General features: G+C 31.9%; 2 protein-coding genes across 4 annotated transcripts; both read right to left on the reverse strand.

Moving 5' to 3' along the window:
* Positions 1-2,108: 2,108 nt before the first annotated feature.
* Positions 2,109-5,905, reverse strand: LOC145117430 (putative membrane protein YMR253C). Of its 3 annotated transcripts, none has more exons than XM_079053720.1 (10): positions 5,407-5,905; positions 5,049-5,202; positions 4,605-4,779; positions 4,361-4,476; positions 3,503-3,562; positions 3,202-3,334; positions 3,054-3,120; positions 2,912-2,983; positions 2,672-2,737; positions 2,109-2,380 (listed from the first exon to the last, which is right to left on the reverse strand). In XM_079053720.1, the coding sequence occupies exons 1-10, from the start codon at positions 5,605-5,607 to the stop codon at positions 2,240-2,242; spliced, it is 1,185 nt and encodes a 394-aa protein (XP_078909846.1). In that variant the 5' UTR covers positions 5,608-5,905; the 3' UTR covers positions 2,109-2,239. The 3 variants fall into 3 exon arrangements, with proteins under 3 accessions (XP_078909846.1, XP_078909845.1, XP_078909847.1); XM_079053719.1 differs by having other exon boundaries at positions 3,202-3,337; positions 5,407-5,904; XM_079053721.1 differs by having other exon boundaries at positions 3,202-3,337; positions 5,049-5,286; positions 5,407-5,542.
* Positions 5,906-7,472: 1,567 nt separating this feature from the next.
* LOC145116072 (Major facilitator superfamily protein) lies at positions 7,473-11,020 on the reverse strand. Its single transcript, XM_079052435.1, has 12 exons — positions 10,636-11,020; positions 10,445-10,565; positions 10,106-10,306; positions 9,865-9,964; positions 9,537-9,649; positions 9,356-9,449; positions 9,046-9,202; positions 8,823-8,969; positions 8,659-8,732; positions 8,057-8,145; positions 7,861-7,975; positions 7,473-7,792 (listed from the first exon to the last, which is right to left on the reverse strand). The coding sequence occupies exons 1-12, from the start codon at positions 10,841-10,843 to the stop codon at positions 7,598-7,600; spliced, it is 1,614 nt and encodes a 537-aa protein (XP_078908561.1). The 5' UTR covers positions 10,844-11,020; the 3' UTR covers positions 7,473-7,597.
* Positions 11,021-11,920: the final 900 nt, after the last annotated feature.

Here is an 11,920-nt window from a genome sequence, read left to right on the forward strand (position 1 = left end):
TTTTTTTTCCTAAGTTTGTAGGATTTTTTTTAATGTAATGTTATGTTTTTTTTTTCAAGTAATACAATGTAATGAGTTTTTATTTTTAATTAATGAAATCTTTTGTTTTTAATTAAAACTAGAATTTTTAACTATTTTAAAAAAATAAATAAAGGAGTGTGGCACCACTCTTAGATGTGACATGAAACCACACTTTTGTGGTAAATGTTGATGCGTCGCTTACGTAGCAGTGTGGCAAAATGAGAAAGTATGACATCACTCTCTCCGGCCTTAGTTGTAATTTTAAGGTAACATTATTGGTAACTGTGGCAAAATGAGAAAGTATGACACCACTCTCTCCAGCCTTAGTTGTAATTTTAAGGTAACATTATTGGTAACTGATCGGGACCAATGAGTTGATAAAGGTGGTCTGTTTGGAGTCTTCCTTGCATTTCTTTCCCAATAAGGATTCCACAGTGTGCAAACAAAATGAAGCAACATTTTGGTGCTTCTTTTACCTCCTTTTTTGACACAAGACGTAGATATTGTAAATAAAGAAAACCCCAGGGGGAATTTAGCCAGAGGACATAAGTCAAAGGGTTTACAAAGCCAAGTATTTACTAATTTGCCAAGTTATTTTTACAATCAAGCTATCTACTAGCCAACATATTAAACGTGACAAATATGTCGTGTGAGGTTTTGAACCACTAAACGAGTTAAGAGATATTTATCATAACCTAATCTGTTAATTATTGTGTCGTCTCGTATCAACCTGTTTATTTTCGCATCAGGTTAGTGGATTAGGGTTTAGACCCAATAAATATGTTGTGTCATGTCGGGTTGTAAACATTTAGCATGTTAAAAGAGTAGGAGTTGGAAAGATAAAAAGAAAAAAATGAAAATATGGAAAGAGCAAGAGTTGGGAGGAGAAGAGTAAAAAGTGACATTGATAGTAAGTTTGAAGGGCAAAAGTGAAAAGAGTAGTTGGAGAGGCAAATGGTCGAATAACGAGGAGTGAGTAAAGGAGTGAGACTATGGGGTATGAGAAAGAAAATAAAACTTGAAAATAAAATCTTGACCCAGTCGACTAAGTTGTTTCCACGTTACAAAATGACCTAACTCAAAGTTTCTATGAATATCTGGTTTTGGTTTTAGGTCTGTCCAATCTACTCTAATGAATAAATATTTTTTTGTTATATGTCACATTCTCGTTCATTTTGCCGACATGTTACTTTGTAGTTATTTTAAATTAATTTTTTTAAACATATCATTTTATGATTTTTTATATTTTATTAAATTCTACATAGTATTTAAATATAATAATTACAATAATTGTAATAATAAATGAATATCAATTTCATTAATGAACTAATTTCAAAATTCTTAAATTAAAGCATCATTAGTTTCTTTTGTTTATTTATCTAAATTATTTATTTAAATTTATAAAAAAAAACACTTTCATTTTAATAATTCAATATTTTTCTTATTTTTTTTATAAATTAAAACTTCTCAAATATTTAGATCTTTATATTTATTTTTGTTTTAAAATAAACTCACATAATACATGATCATTTTTTAATTGAAATTCTCAATCTAAGATTTTCAAATTTGTGTCATGTTGTATCAACCATTTGTTCAATTCATATCGGTTTTTGCAACTATACAACATGTGCTACTTAAAAGAATTTTAAAGCAATTTTAGAATTCAAACTTAATGATGGTTTACACAATGTCAAGCTCTGCATAAGCATCTACCGGTCTACTTTCCGATAAAAACTATAAATAACTATTAAATTTATAGTTTAATCTTAAAAATAAATTTCTTGTAGAAAACAAATGATAATCAAAACCAAATTATCAAATAAAACAATAATCGCATTTATAAAATATCCAAACACTTCCATGTCTTGAACAAATAACATGCATGATCCAAAGATATTTTTTGTTAAACAACAAACTCCATTAACTTTTATACTATAATTGTAGCTAGATAACGAAACGTATCAACTTATCTAATTCTAGCCCTGATTTCGTGACATGTAAATTAGATAATATTACATCATGTAGTTGGATTATTTTTTTAAAAACATAACTTAAGTGATGTAAATAATATTATAATTACAGCTATAGACCAAATTTGTTTCTATATATATCTGATTATGGTTGGTATATTGTTTCTTTCAGAAAAAATAAATGTTTACAAAAACAAAAATGGGTGGTGACATGATGGCATGGCTAACCTTTGTAAGACATGCTGATGTCACTCCATCTCTATCTCTTTCTCTGGTCCAAAATAAATGGTACAAAAAGCTGAAACAAATACAAGAAAGCATCCAACAAATTTACCAAATGACACAATCACTCGTGAAGATCCCATTCCCCATAACTCAAATAAAGCCACCTGAAAAAAAAAAACATATTTTCTATTATTGTATTGACATTTTTGCAGGCTTCCTGGAAGCTCCCTTTGTAATAAAGGTAGATGCAATTGTGTATACTACAAAAGGTTACAATATCTACCCTTATCCATCAAGAATATGTTCTTTATGTTTTCTCAAAAAAAAATCCCAAAACTTTTGGGACCATTTTTTCCAATTCAATCTCATAAATTTTACTTTATATGAAAATTTGAAGCCATTTTTTTTAATTGGAGCTAAATGAAACATGTTTCTTGACCAGAATTAGAATTTACCTCAAGGTATTGAATATTTGCAACTTTGCTGGTTTTTTCAAGTTGAAGCCCACGTGCCAGAAATAACTGCAGCAAAATAATATTATTTTTTAGGGAAAAATTGCAAAATAAATACAATGCCCTATTGGTAGAAAAATGTAAGTACATTGCTATTACTGGTGATGAGAGTAAAGGAATTTGCCCTTGCTTTAAATTTTAATGATATATTATTGTATATTATGTAAGTTTAAGCATAATCACCTCAGCAAAAAAGGCCAATATGCTGAGAACAATCATAAGAATGAAAGAATAGAAGCTAGGAAGCACAAACTCCTGCAACAAAATATTAAACAAATAAGATATAAAGATAAACACAGGAAATTCAGCCAAATCATAGTCTTACTTGGGTGGCGATCATGCATATTGCTGCAACAGGACTAGAGAGAAGGCCAAATGCAAATACAGTACCCCTGAAACAGAAACCAACATTATTATTTTATATTTTTAATATAAAAAAAGTAATAATAATAAAATGAAAAAGTCATAGTTACATAGGTTGGTCAGAGGCTTTTGCTGCAGCCCTTATAAGGCAGTAACTTATTCCACCAGCCAATGATGATAATGAACCAATCAAAACTGCAAAAACATGGCCTACTCCATGGACACCTCCACCTTCTCCTGAAACTTCTGAACAACAAAAGGAAGAGATTTGGTAACTGCATTTTTCACCATTTAAAAAATGTATTCTTGACAACTATAGTCCTTTGGGTGCTGACATGCCAACCCTGCTTATGTGGCTGTTGATAAGGAAGGAAGGGACTGTTACATGGATTTCCCAACTCACTTATGTACCTTGTATGCTGATAGGTGATCCAAGTATAAAGAGCACACCAAAAAAACTGAAACCAATACCTGAAAAAAAAAAAAAAAAAAAAAAAAATCAATCATCAGAAAAAATGAAAAACCAATACCTTCAATCTCTTCCATATTTTAGACATTTTTTATCAAATCTTAACACCCTCTCATCTCAAGACTCAATTTGATCCTATTTTGGAATTATGTTTATCAAACTTGTTGGAAATGATAATTAACAGAAAAACATGTAAAGGATTTCAAAGAAAAAAATCCTAAATCTTGATATTCATAAATCTTAGCTAGGGTTTGTTATGGTATATTCATAAATTAAATGAATATGGACAAATTGAGTATGAATATTGTTACTATATGTAATATCTAGTAACTTTATGAGATTATACTTAAATATTTAGACATTGGTAAGAGATGTCAAAATATGATTATATGATTATGAAATGATATTTTGCTTAATTAATGAATACTAATCATTAATACAATGATATTTAAGAATCCTACACAAATAAAAGTACATTACTATTTATGAAACTAGGTTGCTATTAGTGAAGGTATAATACCCAAATTGTAAAAAGTATTTAGCAACCAACATAATTGGGTAATGTTTAGACTTGAATAGAAGATATAAACAACAAATAATGACTCCTTGGATCATAGTTTGGTAATGTAACTCTAAATATTCTGTAAAAACAGTCCTACAATATGTTAACTTACTAGGTTTTGGTGTTAGTGGTGACATATGGACTCTGATTAAAATCATATAGATTGTAGAATTTTGAAATGCATTGTATCAAATTCTAAATATGATCAATTGTTTCTTAAATAGAATTGCTATTTTACCTGCTAATTCTGCTAATTTCAAATTCTCATGCAAAATGAAGCGTGCTGCGATTGAAGCCATAACTGGAGTTGTAAAGCTTAATATCATAGTTTGAGACATAGGTAATCTCTTAACACTGCAAAATTAAAAAATAAATAAATAAATAAAGTGTCAACCAAATATTAAGAGAAATTGGCACTTCCAGACAAATGATAAAGTACTATTAATTTTTCAAACTGCAGGTGGTGTTGGAAGAAAACTTACCTGTAAATGAAAGTTAACAAAGATATACATCCAGTAAGAGCCCTTGAAACTAAAAGATTCCTGACATTTGGAGGTCCAAATATTGGTTCTCCACTTCTTCTTAACCACATATATGATAATATGGAGATGATTACACATCTTGTAAATGCTATCTCAAAAAGAGGAATTGCTTGAGCTGTCATTACAAAAAATAAGTGAGATAAACTGGTGACAAACTAGTAGCAATCCTTAATGCCAATAATCCAAGCAGTAACATGAAATCCTTGTACACATTATTTCTGATTGCATAAGAAACTTAGTAAACACATCAAGCATACAGTTTAAGCGTAGTCTTTTTGTCAGTTTTTTTGTGTAGCTGGAACATAACTATAGAATGTTCACATTTACTGTTATTCTAGTAATTTAGTAAAGGCAATTGTTCCAATACAGTAAGAAATTACTAACCAGAGCCAACATCCTGAAGAACTTCCATGATGAAGTAGATAGAAGATGATAAAACCATGCTTAGCATACCGGAATACCTAGATCCGCCCCATATCCATATTATAAACTGTGTAAATGGCGATGTCTCCGTTTCAATTAATCTTGCAATTTGGTCCTGCAATGACCACAAATATTACTGGTTACTCATCAAGAAACGCTACAATAACCAATTTCGGATATAAGCGAGCGTGAATAATTCCTACAAAAAAAAAGTGAGCTCTAGTCATAAAACCGACATCAAAGCTACAGACATGAGCAACAAACTACGCATAAACTAGGGTTTATTTTCTTCAATTTGAGGTATGGATTTCTAAAATACCTTGTTGTTTTTTCGCTTAGGGTACGAGACGGTAAATATACTGAGTTTGGGCTTGTCTGATTGCGTCAAAAGAGGAGTTATCTGGTCCTCCGAAACTGGATCGGAACCTTCGGTCGACGCCGCTAATTCCACCACATGAGACCGTTCTCTTTCTATTAAACTCACTCCTTCGCCACCGCCATCAATACCCGTGGAATCCATCTCTTTTACATGCGAGAGAAACCCTATCTCTTCTCAAAATTGATCGAACTAGGTCAATACACAACCAACAAGAGCTCAAAAGATCTCCAGACAAAATCTATAAGACCAATAGAGATAGTCCTAGCCCCGGCGCATCGAGAGAAGAAGAAGAAGAAGACGATGATTGCTCCGATTTGTCAATGCGTGAAAACTGAGAGTGACATGCCAACGGTCAACCGAGCAGCCAATGTCTATGCAAATCCCATCGTCCTTGTTGGCGGATCCTGGTTGGTGCACTCCCGCACATTTTTTGTGTATAAAAAATTGGTTGGTGGTTGTTATTTAAACGGACGTAAATAAATAAAAATTAATTATTAGTAGATAATAGAGTAAATTATAATTTGGTCCATGTGGTTAGCAATAGTGTGCACTTTGGGCCCAAATATTCAAAAAATTTGTGGCTCATCCTCATGGTTTGAAAAATTTACACACCTAATCCTTTTGCCTTTTTCCCATTAAGCACATTATATTATGATAGGTAAAGTGACTAATCTACCCTTAATATGTCTTTTTTCTTTGTTTTATTATTATATGAACTGCATAAACTATTTTTATAAATATAAAAGAGACAACTTTTGTCTTGTTTGAAAGAATTAATGATTGAGTTAGTTACCATATCCATAGACCCAAATTACATTGCCAACCATCTCATCTGTTTACCTCACGACCACCAACCATCTCCCCTGCCACCTTAGCTCCTTCGCCCGCCTCTTCCTTTCTTGTTGATGGTCCATCAATACCGCCTCCAAAACCATCATCGAGATTCATTCCTCTATCATTTGTCTTTCACGCGTTGCCTCATCTCCTCTGACCACTTTTTTCTTTCATCTCACTTCAAGAGCGAGTATAACAATAGCTACGTCTGCCTCCTCTGACATTGTCACATCTACTCATCCTTCTTTTTCCTTCACATTCTAATTTAGGGTTAGATTTAGCTGGGGAATCGGATATTGTTTATGTTATGAATTTTCAATAATAGGCTTGAATTTAGTTTTGACTTTTCAAAGGTTTTAATTTGGTTTCGATTTTAGGTTAGATATTTGATTATGGTGGTTGTTTAGGGTCCATATTATAATGTTTAATGCCCAAAATATAATAATAAAAAAAAGTAAAAATAGGATAATATGGTCATTTACAAACCACAAGAAAGAGTCACATCAAATTTTGAATACTTGGACCAAAGTGTACATTGGTGCCAACCACATGGATCAAATTTTTAATTTTTATTCTATATCATAACAAATTTTAGAGAGAATTTAGAAATGGTCCAAGTGGTTTTCAAAAGGTATCAACTTTAGGATAATGCTAGACAAGACAAGTTGATCCTTGTGGCTAACTCTGTTAAAAATCAAAATCAGACGTCGGGTATGATGAAAATGATCAAAATACCCCTTCCTTAAAATAACTCGAGAAAAAGGTGTTGGAGAAATCTTCAAATGGAAACAAAAGACAGAGAACCTAACATTCACAGGCGTGGTAACACTTTTATATGTGAGACGATTCTAGGACAATCAAACCTACGTATGTGTGTCGCCAACCTCAACTCTACACCCGATGCGAATGAAAGCACCATCCTCAAAGCCACTTTCACTTCCTTGCAACTAATCCGACGAAAAAAGCGTTCCACATTCAAATCCTTCATTAAATAAAGAATGAAAATAATTATGAGATTTCCTCTTGTATCCTCATCCTTCACTAAAGCTCGACTCTTGGCATCCTTAATAAACCTAACGATTTCTATGTCCCATTGTCTTTAGCTAGTTTGTAGATTCCATTCTCCCTTTCCTACGATAAGCTTCCTTTTAAATATGAAACTAATCAAAATCTAAAACATAAAATATGTTTGATTTCTAAATCTTATTAGGTTTCATCATATAACAAACTAAGAATATAAAGTCAACACTCAAATAGATTTCATTCAAATTATCCAACTCTCTTTCAAAAATCACAACTAGTCCCGTTCGGTGAAACTTTGGTTTAGTGACATCTCAATTTCTTCAAGAGACCGTCCTTTAGTTTCAACCAAGAAAGAGTAAGAAAACAACGCTGCCAATAACGACACCACACCAAAGCTCCCATAAACCGGCGCCACACCGAATCTCTCTGTCGCCTCCAGGAAGAATAGTCCAACGAAGAAATTACACACCTGAATTAAAATACACAAAATAATATTAAAAAATCAACAACTACTAATAAATAAAAAAAAAATCATACCCAATGAACTGAAAAACTGAAGCTCATGATCTTTCCACGTGTCCTGCTGCTGCTAAGCTCAGGTATAATAAGACCCGTTACTGGACCAGCTCCGATTGCAAATGTCAATATGTACCTTAATATTAAATAAAAAAAATTCAAAAATTATACTTTAATAATATTAAAGATGATATAATAGTAATAACACTATTCTTACAAGATGGTCCCTAAAATTGATAAGTTGTTACGAAGCTCTTCATCTAAATGAAAGCCGATACCAGAGGCAACAAGAAACATTGATATTGCCTGTAAGCATAAGTAATAATTAAAGTTTAGTAGGGAAAGAAAACAAATGTATATAAAGAATAGTGTAAAACACTTATTTATATAATAAAGTTGCACCTTTTTTTTTTTTTGGATCAATTTATGCATCAAAGTGGATTTCTTACCAATTTATGAAGCTATGTTTCATTTCTTTACCCAACTTTTTACTGATTTATATAGCCATGTTTCTATTTTTATTTTTTTTTTTACCAACTTTTTTATCAATTTATGCATTATTTTACCAACTTGTTTGGTTCATGGATTCTGGGGGAATACAACGGATTTGGAATTCAAGATTCCATTACAATTTACATGACATGTTTGGTTGCCAAATTAATTCCTTCAAATTCCATGTTTCATGGATTTCACAATTGCTATGGGTGTGTAGAAGAAGGTGATCAATTCCATTCTTCCTACTTTTACTAAAAGACAAAATTACCCTCATGTGATTAGGCTAAAATGATTGATTTACATGAAGAAGTTGTTAGATCTTACCATTCCAAGATAACTTCCAATTATAAGCTTCTGCCTCCCTTGTTTATCAACTAAATACAAAGCACAAAGTGCACCTGTAATTATTTTCAAAAATAAAAAATTTAGTGGCATATGGATTCATGCATGAGGACCAGAATGTAAATAAATAACACCACATTTAAAACCTGCAAAATTGGTTAATCCAACATATAAGCTTGCCAATGCACCATTTGAGATTCCAGCATCTTTGAAAGTCAAAGATGAAAAATAAAGAACAGCATTAATGCCAGCAAACTGTTGAAGTACAAAAAGAGTCCCTCCAATCAATGCCACTACAACATTAAAACAATAAAAATTTGTAATTCATTTAAAAATTTACAACATAAAATATTAAAACAATAAGACTACCTTTAGAATGTGGCTCTTCTAGAAGTTCTGACCATCTGCTGTCCAAATCACCACCATCATTTTTAAGAACAGACTGAAATTCTTCAATGCTTTTATCAACTTCAGATGGACCCCACAGATTAAAGATAACTTCTTTAGCTTCATCAAGCCTCCCAGCCTTCACAATCAATCAATACAATCTTCTGAAATCATTTTTTTTTTCATTGTAAGCTTATTTTTTACTTGGTAACAAAATTGTGCCCTTTTTTTCAAGAACTTGTGATTGAAATTATTTGGGAGTTAAGTTGAGAAAATCCCAAATGGGCCCTACTTTGCATAGCCAACGGGGGCTCTCTACAGCAAACTGCATACCAAGTGCTAGAATAAAACCGGGTACACTTGCTATATACAGCATTGTTCTCCACCTGTCAAAAGTTCAATAAATGGTGATAAAAATAAAAGACCATTTTTTTAACCAAAAATCCTAATTAACAAAAAGAAAAGAGTTTTACCAATGAGGATCACTGTCTGAGAAAATTCCAAGAAAGAGGGAGGCGATAATTCCAGTACACGTGCCAATTTGGCACACACTCCCCAATGTACCCCTGTATTTTGTTGGAGCTACCTGCAAAAAATGGTGATGACTTTATAAGGATTTGCTTCCATGATGTAATGAGATGCTGCAACTTTATGACATTTATATTCTTTAATGTAAGGTTGTGTTATTTTTAGTTTTGAAACGTTGAGCTTCTAATCAGTCTAAGTTCTTATATATCTGGGAAAGATTTAGGACAATTCATTCAACAAAAAATTACTAAGAAGCCTCAGAAAGAAATATACCTCTGATATATAAATAGGGACAAGAACTGCATTTGCTCCTATACCAAGACCCACAAAAAATCGTCCCCATAATAATTGATCCAAAGAGTGGGCTTGTGCACTGTCAAAACAGTAAAGATTCTATGTGTCAAAGGTGTTAACAATTTGTAAATTCTTGTATAAACTTTAGAGTTTAGACATAGGACTAGACATATTACTAAAATTGTGAAAGGAAAGTTATATGAATTCAAACAAAAAATACCTTAAAATGGCACCAAGAATCAGAGGTATTGTGTCGACCTGAAGGGTTTTTTTGAAACCAAGTCGATCAACCAGGTAACCAGCGCCTGCACTTCCCAGAAAAGCACCTGCAATGAAGATGCTGACAACCAGCCCTTCAAGTATTGAATTGCCTTCAAACCCTAGCTCTTTGGCAATAGATACAATAGGTCCATTCATTACACTGCATTACACCATTAAAGTATATTCAAAATCATAAACCAGGAGTCTATTATAAATTTTGAATTTAAAATTGTTGGTGATTCTATTCATATGTATGTGATTACATTCATGTAATATTCATTCGTGGATGGAGATTTACCCGATGTGAAAACCGAAAAGGAAATTCGACATAGAAGCAACCAATACATGAGGAAATGCAGGTAACCATCCGATGTCGATTTCTTCGTAACTCTGTTCTTCCGACACTAAATTTTCGTTCTCTGTCCACAGAAAGCAAAAACGAGATGATATAATTAAAAACGCGCTACATCTTAATATAGAATATAAAACCTGAAGAATCGAACACTTCGGGAAGCTGTGACTTCTTGTCGCCATAAACCTTGAAATCAGCCGGCGGTGAGGAAGTAAGTAAACGACAAGGTCGGTGAAGCGAGTAGTTAACGGAAAGAGTTGGATTCAATGCCGGAGCGGCGCGGATGGCGGAGTCTGGAGTAAAACGCGGGTAGAATACGGTGGCGGTGCATGCTGCTGCCAACATCGGATCAATGAGGTGGATGAATCGGGAACAATAAGTTGGCGATTTGTGGACTGGATTGTAATCTATACAAGAATTCGGATTATCAACAGCAAAATCAATGGGTTACAATTGGATTCAGGCTCAGATTGAATACCAATTGCATTAATTGACCTTGTTAAATGTAAATCCATATCTAGGTTTTAGAAAGAGACGTTAATTTTAATATCTTGACTCATGAGTCATGACTGACTCATGTCTTTTTGGTTCATGGACGGGAAAAATTGTAAATAAAATAATAGTTTTAAATAATTTTCAACGTTTAGAATATGTTTTTAAATAGATATTAAAAGGTTTGTGATGTGAATCATAAAATAGAAATTGACTTATTTAAAGTCAAAATTAAAGGCTTATTGCAATAATCATCAATTTTGAAAATCTCACCAATATAGTTTAAATACCATGTTTTGAGAAAAAAAAAAAAAAGAATACTAATTGTTTTTTCCTAGACTTGACTTGTAAAAATACATAATTTATCTATAAAAATACAAAAATAAATTGAAATTTTTATTGAAGAATTTTTTAAAGACAATTTCCATAGTAAATCCATGATATAAAAGTTATAGGTTTTATGTAAAAAAAATGTTTTTTTCGGGTATGAATCTTCAAGACCATTTCCATATCAAAAATTTAAATGATGTAAAATACATGTTTTAGATGGTTTTCATATAATGTAAAAATGAGAACAATATGTCTTATATACGATAAACCATTCACAGTGCATTTAGCAACTCACTTTCCAATTATTCATTTTACATCTGCAAAATTAATGGCCAGAATGAAAAATATTTTAATTTTTGTTTATTCTGTAAAAATTCTAATGGTATTAGGCAATTTTGTCTTTTTTTTTATTAAAAGTTTATAACATAAATCAATCATTGATTCAATATGTTTTATGCTAATTCTAGGCATTGCCATTTTTATTATATTCACAATTTTTCAACCATCAAAAATAATTCTAAATGAAACAATTCATAAGACACGTCTGAATCTGCTAGAATTCAACGCGTTTCAACGCATTTGATACAACATCTAAAGAAT

Source organism: Lactuca virosa, chromosome 5 (genome assembly GCF_052849685.1).
Source record: "Lactuca virosa cultivar CGN04683 chromosome 5, Lactuca_virosa_CGN04683_v6, whole genome shotgun sequence".
Classification (NCBI taxonomy): Eukaryota; Viridiplantae; Streptophyta; class Magnoliopsida; order Asterales; family Asteraceae; genus Lactuca; species Lactuca virosa.

Excerpts from the sequence above, each read along its gene's own strand:
- LOC145117430 (XM_079053719.1), bottom strand. The coding sequence starts at position 5,607 with ATGGATTCCACGGGTATTGATGGCGGTGGCGAAGGAGTGAGTTTAATA. Across the intron at positions 4,780-5,048 it reads TCTTCAGGATGTTGGCTCTG|CTCAAGCAATTCCTCTTTTT; the intron begins GTTAGTAATTTC and ends TTGTAATGACAG. Across the intron at positions 3,121-3,201 it reads AAAGCCTCTGACCAACCTAT|GGGTACTGTATTTGCATTTG; the intron begins GTAACTATGACT and ends TTTCTGTTTCAG.
- LOC145116072 (XM_079052435.1), bottom strand. The coding sequence starts at position 10,843 with ATGTTGGCAGCAGCATGCACCGCCACCGTATTCTACCCGCGTTTTACT. Across the intron at positions 8,970-9,045 it reads AGAAGAGCCACATTCTAAAG|TGGCATTGATTGGAGGGACT; the intron begins GTAGTCTTATTG and ends TTAATGTTGTAG. Across the intron at positions 7,976-8,056 it reads TCAATTTTAGGGACCATCTT|GTACATATTGACATTTGCAA; the intron begins GTAAGAATAGTG and ends TTTAATATTAAG.